General features: G+C 37.4%; 1 protein-coding gene across 1 annotated transcript; it reads left to right on the top strand.

Moving 5' to 3' along the window:
• Nucleotides 1–4,848: 4,848 nt before the first annotated feature.
• Nucleotides 4,849–6,572, top strand: LOC134653442 (protein FAM177A1-like). Its single transcript, XM_063508807.1, has 2 exons — nt 4,849–5,049; nt 6,291–6,572. Exons 1-2 carry the CDS (start codon nt 4,891–4,893, stop codon nt 6,567–6,569), a joined length of 438 nt encoding a protein of 145 aa, XP_063364877.1. The 5' UTR covers nt 4,849–4,890; the 3' UTR covers nt 6,570–6,572.
• The last annotated feature ends 1,170 nt before the right edge of the window (nt 6,573–7,742 follow it).

A 7,742-nucleotide genomic window follows, 5' to 3' on the forward strand; every position in this document is an offset into this window, starting at 1 on the left:
TTTTTGAGCTTACTGCGGGGCTTACTCAATTTGTGTAAAAATGTCCTATAATATTTATTTTATTTATTTATTTAATATATAAATTACCTTTAGGAGACACCAGCAACTCGTCCAACGAGAACTCCTTGTGATCCGTATTCTTTAACGCATCCTCTAAATTTCTATCTATAGTACATTGTGTGTCTGTCTCCTCAACGTGATTTTCGCTTTCATACTTCAAAAATTCATTGACAACATCTAAAGAATCCATAGTTTCATCTAAGTTTCTTTCCTGTTTTATTGAAATTTGGAGCATAGAATCCTGGTTCAAGTTTTCTATTATTGCTGGAGGTTTAGAAACTTGGTTTAACTCTTCTGTCATTGGTGGAGGCAATGAATTTGACCCATCATCTATCAGTGGCATATCCAGATTATTTAGAGATTTTGGAATGTTAAAGTTGTCTAGAAATTTTGGTGTATCAGGTTTATCTACAAGTTTGTCAAGAAGTGTGGTGCTTATAGACTTGGGTTCTTTCGTTTTTTCAGTTTTTATTTCTGTCTGTTTCTTTGGTGTGTAGCGGTCGTTGTTTACAGGGCGCGGTGTAGAAAATGGACTGAAACTAAAAACAAAATTACACTTAGAATATAAAGCCTCAGTTTGGTGTCACTCTGGTGACCCAGTAGGTACGAGAATTACTATTTCGGGACAAGAGTAACCAATAGATTTAATTAATGAAAATTAAAAATCATACCTTTAATTTTTGATTCATAAAATAGGAAGCTAGGAAATAATCTTAATTTTTTTATACCACATCGGTGGCAAACAAGCATACGGGCCGCCTGATGGTAAGCAGTCGCCGTAGCCTATGGACGCCTGCAACTCCAGAGGTGTTACATGCGCGTTGCCGACCTTTTTAAAAACCCGTACACTCCTTTTTTGAAGAACCCCATACTGTAGACCCTCGGGAAAACCTCGGAAGGGAGCTCATTCCACACAATCTTAAATTAAATTGAATATCCTCATGTAAAACTTCCCTACTTCCCCATATCCGACCAGACTGAAGTTGTAGGCATACCCATTCAAAAAAAGTACAACACATCTGGTCTGGTTATGATTTGAATAGGGTAAAAAATGCCCTTAACCCTTTGACCGCCAAAGACGTGAACTGACGCGCGCGGCTACAGCCCAATATGGACCTTCGTGCATTCCGACAAGGTTTACAATAACGCGCTGCACACAATATGAAGAGGTTTTTATCTAAAATCGAGTCTAAAATCCGAATCGATGGACGCGTCGTCCTGCAGCCAATGCGAGTCCATCGAGTCGTCCAACACATCCGCCTCCTCGTCTATGACTTCCCTAATAATACGGGCTGCTGTGTCCGGCAGGATCTGTATATTAAAATGTGTACATCTATGCACATGTATCCAGTGTGCACAAGGTTCAAATCTTACCCAAAATCGAGTCTAAAGTCCGAATCGATGGACGCGTCGTCCTGCAGCCAATGCGAGTCCAGCGAGTCGTCCAACACATCCGCCTCCTCGTCTATGGCTTCCCTAATGATACGGGCTTCTGTGTCCGGCAGGATCTGTATATTAAAATGTGTACATCTAGGCACATGTATCCAGTGTGCACAAGGTTTAAATCTTACCTAAAATCGAGTCTAAAATCCGAATCGATAGACGCGTCGTCCTGCAGCCAATGCGAGTCCAGCGAGTCGTCCAACACATCCGCCTCCTCGTCTATGACTTCCTTAATGATACGGGCTTCTGTGTCCGCCAGGTCGTCCTCCGGCATTATGTCGTTCATGAAGTTACGAATGCTTGTGGTTGTAGATTCTGGAATGAAGTATCACTGTTTAAAGGCTTCGTCACACAGGCGCGTTTTCCGGGCGGGGCGTGAGCGGGGCGCGCCGCTTTTACATATAAAACGCTCACGCGCCGCTCACGCCCCGCCCGGAAAACGCTCCTATGTGACGAAGCCTTAATCCTCTGAACGCCACGCCCATAGACTAGTCTATGGCCACGCCTATAGGTACGTGGTGCGTCACTGTGCATAATGATTGCATTTTTAGTGCTATGTGCATGACTTTTTAATAATGATTATATAGTCTTAAAGGTACTTAAAGAAATAAATTAGTTTACCATTGTCATCATCTCTAACCCTCTGGTAAGCTGGAGTACTGCTTCCAGGGAATCTGAAAGTAAAAGATTGAAATCATAAACCTATACAAATTAAAAAAAAAAGAATATGACATATACTATGTCAAGCAATTTTTTACAGAAATTTCAGTAGTCTCTTACTAAAGTTTCAGTTTCTGCAGGTTTTGGCATAAAAATCATGTTCCAGCCAAAGGAACTAGAGCAAAGCCAAACAAGTTTCAGTTTAGGTTGGACAGTACTCAAAATGTATAGAAATAATGTTTTCACAAAGAAACAAATACAGAGGATATATCCGAATATGTTACCATTTGTAAGTGATGCACTCAAGCAATCTGCATTGATAAATAAAGTAAATAAATCTCTGTGCTTTTCAAGTATCACACTACTAAATAGAAATTATTAACTCATTAGATGTCATATACCCGTGTATTTATTTATTTATTTATAGAAGCTTCATTTGTTCTACAGTCAGGTTGTTTTTTTTTTAACTTTGTTTTGGGGCTGACTGCAGATCCCATCTGCTGGGTGAAAGCCTCCTCACTTTTTCTCCACTCATCCCTGTCTTGGGCTTTTTGGAGCCAATCTTTTCCTGCGTTGGAGGAGATGTTGTCTATCCACTTCTTTTAGGGCTTTCCTGGGCGCCCAGGAAAGAGCCCACTTTCTATATAGCATATCACATCTATTTCAGTTTATAATATTGTGACTTGTTACAACACTCACCTAAAAGTCCAAGAATCATCATTATTCTTAAGGAATGTGCTCAGATCCACATTCTCTTCGTTATCTTTGAGGCCCTGGTAGCTTTTGAACAGCCTGTCTGAGTTGCGGCACTGCTTCTTGAAGTTGCAGGCCGCTTTCATGTTGAGGTAACAACCCCTGCATAGTTGGAATGTGAATGTGTCTGTGCGTTTCACCTGAAACAAAAATCATACCTAATAAGACTTTTATATTTTATTCCTTTCGCTGATAAAAATTTAAGCATCAATCAATCTTTGGGTAATATGGCTCCATCGATACTGTCGATGATTTCGCCAACGTCAAAGTGGATCCCACGTGGGATCGAATTAATATTATTTGTATCAGGGCTAGCTAGCTAGACTTTACAAGAACCCGCGTGGGCTACCCGGCGTTGACGCCAGAATGGTGGTTATACGCGTTTCATGATTATTTTTTCATTATCTGCACACTTCCACATTAGTTTACTGCATAATACGCTATCAATATTACACTTTAAACAATATTAATAAGCAAAAACAAAGAAATTAATCACGAGGCTATGTTACCAAAATGGCGGTCGACGAATAACCCAATTTAAGCATCATATATTTTTGTTAAATATTACATCAAAATGAAATCATTAAACAGGGTAAGTATACTTAAAAACCTGACATAGTCACATAACTACACAGATCAGCTGATTTTGCACGCTCACATACTCGCTTCTTATTTGAGTGTTTTGGCTTAATGATTCCTCTACCTTCCTTCAACTTCTAACACACATAATAATATTAGACATGTTAAACACTTGCTTATCTTGTATCAGTAAAACCCCTAAGCTGTATGACGGGAGAAGAAAATGACCAAAAATGCCCAGGACCAAGAAAATGAATAAGAAAATGATGAAATTGAAGCCGTAGGTACTTCAAGCTTTACACATCAACAACAACAGAAAAACGTACCATTTTTTGCCTGTTGTACCTTTCGTGTTTCTTTCAAAGAAAGCAAATTTGACGATCGTAATTTACCTGTAAGCCGGTGCAGTAAACAAACAACCTTCGGTTTTTCTCAGTGTATTGTAAAAGCTCTGCTGGATCTTCATACCGTACTAAACATCCTCGGCAAAATCTATCCATATTGTAAAATCACTACTGCAACGATTAAAAGTTTATACCATGTATCATATTTAGGTCGAATATGGTGCACTTATTACAAAATATAACAAATAAATTTTAGTTTAAGTTTTTAGTTTACAGTGAACTGAACTTCAGAGAAGTGACATTGAAGTGACAGATAACACAAAAATACAACAAAGCAATAATGGCGGTATTGGCGGCTTCTTTTATAGGGCCATTACACGATCAGTCAAGATTGATGGAATGGCGCGCCAGACATGGTTCTGTATATCAGCGGGCTCAGAACGGTTCCATTTTTATCGACTATCACTATGCCCGTCACTTTCGCACTTACATACTTGTTAGAACGTGACAGGCATGGTGATAAACGATAAAAATGCTACCGTGCTACTAGGGATGTACTAAATAGATGAATATTTTATCAAAAAAATGTGACTGCAAGAGAAGTCAAACTAGCGAATTGCATATCGGTTTGGTTGGAGAAATAACGTTATAGGTAATTTTATTAATTACGCCAACATATCATAAGGCAATTATGACAAATATGACTATAATGTAACTGGGGCGAGTGAGATACAGTCGTCGTTTGATTCTCTCTTTCAGACCGTTTTTGTAATTAAATATTCAAACATTGCGTCAATAACATAAATAGCAACTGAAACTGATTGTGTAGTAGGCCATTTACGTTTAGAGGCAAACTGTTTTAGCTATAGTTAAAATTGCCGCAGCTAGTTTGCTGAACTGTGATTACGGCAGTTTAAATATAAGCTTGATGAGATTATGAAGTCACGTAAAAAAAACATTTGGAAACGAAAATAAACAATGACAGATTAGCTTTGTTTGAATTCAGTTCAAGTTACGAATTTCTAATTAATTCTAATATTATTTACTAAACATGGAAAGTAAACACGAAGTACCAAGTGATCAAACTGATGTTTGTATCAACAGGCGAGTGAAATTGCTGCATTTCAGTGACGGCGTAGAAGAAGTTATGGAACAACAAAATGTTAGCGAATTAGATGCAGCACCCAAGCATGAAGAAACTGTTGATCCGGTAAGTAGTTTTTCTCTATTTAACGCCAAAAGAAACTAGAAATTCAAGGATGCACTTGATATTTTGTTTTGTAAGATCAGTTCCAGTGAAGGCCTATGTAAGTACTTATATTGAATATTTGATACAAGTTTGGATGTGGTCAAGGCCTTTGAATGTTTGATTTAGCGATGACTAATATTTGTCGCTTTATTAGGTTTTAATAGTAGAACTACGCATTAGTTGAGCCTTTACTGCTTACCTTGACCTATTGATACTATACAATATGTTATTATGTTATGATTGAAGATATAAGTGTTTGTATGTTTTGTATATGACACAAAAAAAAACTTAAAGCCGTGTTGGCAAACATTTGAAAATATACTTAGTTTACCCGCGCTGTAAATTAATTAAAGGGATCTATCAAAAATAACTGTTCCAAATTTCAGCTATCTACGTCAAACGGTTTTTGAGAAAAACACATTTAACTGATTTGCAAGACCGATGTGATCCCATAAGTGTACCGAGAACAAAGTTTGTACGGTACACTAAAAAGAAAGGAAGAAAGTTTGTTTTATTAAGAGGGACTGTTGTTGTTGTTGTTGTCCTATGGCACCCCAGAGGTGCAAAGGGCCTTCACAAGCTCGCGCCACGCCTTCCTATCTTCAGCGACCCTTCTGGCCTCGCTCCAGCTCAACCCGACCGCTCGTAGCTCATTTGCGACGGACCGTTGCCAAGAGTGTACAGGGCGCCCAGGTCCACGGCTCCTTTTGTCCGGCGGTTTCCACCCGAAAGCGATGGTTGCGTTAATCATTTCCCCTCTTAAGAGGGACTAATGAGGAGAAAATAATTATTACATAATTATGAGAAAATATTACTTTAATTATTTAGCCAGTTGACAATTTGTATTAATAAATACTTCTGTTATTTCTCATTTTCTCTGTCACATAATTTTGAGTTCCAACTAATTTGAAGTCATACACTAAGGTCACTAAGTGTAGTGTAGGCTGTTATAGCAGGTCAACCAAATCTTGTCATAAAAAAAGGCGCGAAATTCAAATTTTCTATGGGACGATATCCCTACGCGCCTACATTTTTCAAATTTGCCGCCTTTTTCTACTGTCAAGATCTGCTTGACCAAGTATAACTTCAGTTTTTTTTTATTACCCTATATGAGTGTCCCACTGCTGGGCAAAGGAGAGCCCCTTGATTTCCACGACTTAAAAAAAGTTCATAAATAATTGTATATTCAACTTAAATTACAGAAATCCCTGGACTGGGGTCCATGGTTCTCCCACTATGCCTGGAAATCCGGCACCAAAGTCCTCAATGCTGTAGACTACGCTGGCGAGTCATTGGCAAACTTCTTCGGTATCACCACACCCAAGTACCAGATAGAGATTGAAGAACATGAGAGGGTAGTTGAAGAGCAGAGGAAGATGGAGGAGGATTCTGTTGGTTGGGTGCCGAGGAATGGCGGTGGGGATGTTCCGTTGGTGTTGACGGAACCTATAAAGGAAGTTGCGAAGCCTGCAGAAGTGTAGAACGGCATCAAATTCTACACACGACACACACACAACCACACACATAACTCAACAACAATCGCACTGTTAGTGCTTGAGAAAGGAGACCTAGGCTCTCCAAAACATGTCGCGCGAGTGACTTAAAACTGAGTCCTAACCGTAAAATTATTCAATGTTAGTATGTCTCAAAACAGTTTAAATTCGAGCATCAAATTCATTTATTTGTAGGCTTTAGGTGTGACATTCAAGACATAAAAATTAATAAAAAAAGCTTATGAAACACTCACCTACTTATGTACTAGATGTTAAGGATGGCACAGTCCAGTGATAAATTATATGTCTAGTTTTAGTAGTTTTCAAGGGTTTTCTTATCAGATTATATGTATCATATAATCATACATCAGGGTTTTTGGTGCGGGACTGTTTTACACTGTCAAAAAAATAGGTAAAAACTGTAAACACCAATACTATTTTAACATTTCTAAGCACATTTGGAGCTTGCTAACCATTTTTAATTCATAGTTTGGTAATTATTTTACAAAAAGCCAAGTTATAAATACACGAAATCATTCCCACACCAAAAACCCGATGTGTGCATATAATACAGATTTATGACAGTCAATATGGTTTATTTACTAGGTCTAAGGTTTTTTTTTTCATTATTTAAATTTGATTAATATCAATGTATGTTTATTAACCGTTTTATAATCGTGATTAAGATTTTACTAAATGTGCCTAGATATTAATCTCACAAATAAAATTTAATTGAAACTATGTGGCATTTTGAAGCAGAGGTGATAAATGTTTTTATTTTTCTTTAAATATTTTATTGTGTTCTTTAAGTTTCATAATTTAAGAGCTTTAATAATATAATTTACTAGTCTAGTAGTGTTATTTATTATACTTTGATAATCACTTTTGCTTATACTGTTTACGATATTTTAATAATAAATAGTACCCGTAAACTATTAACGGCATCTTGTGCACAACGTCACACAAAATTAGGATTCTCACAAAAAATATATCGAAATATGGATGTATTTTTTTATTGTTTGTAATAAAATTGTAATATAATTTGTCTTTCATTTAGATTGATATCCCGATATACCTTAACAATGGCGGATTGGATAATTGACTACTTTTTTTATTATTTCGCATACAAATAAGTTATTCAACACAACACTGGGTCTGAGA

This window comes from Cydia amplana, chromosome 13 (assembly GCF_948474715.1).
Source record: "Cydia amplana chromosome 13, ilCydAmpl1.1, whole genome shotgun sequence".
In the NCBI taxonomy this organism is placed as follows: domain Eukaryota; kingdom Metazoa; phylum Arthropoda; class Insecta; order Lepidoptera; family Tortricidae; genus Cydia; species Cydia amplana.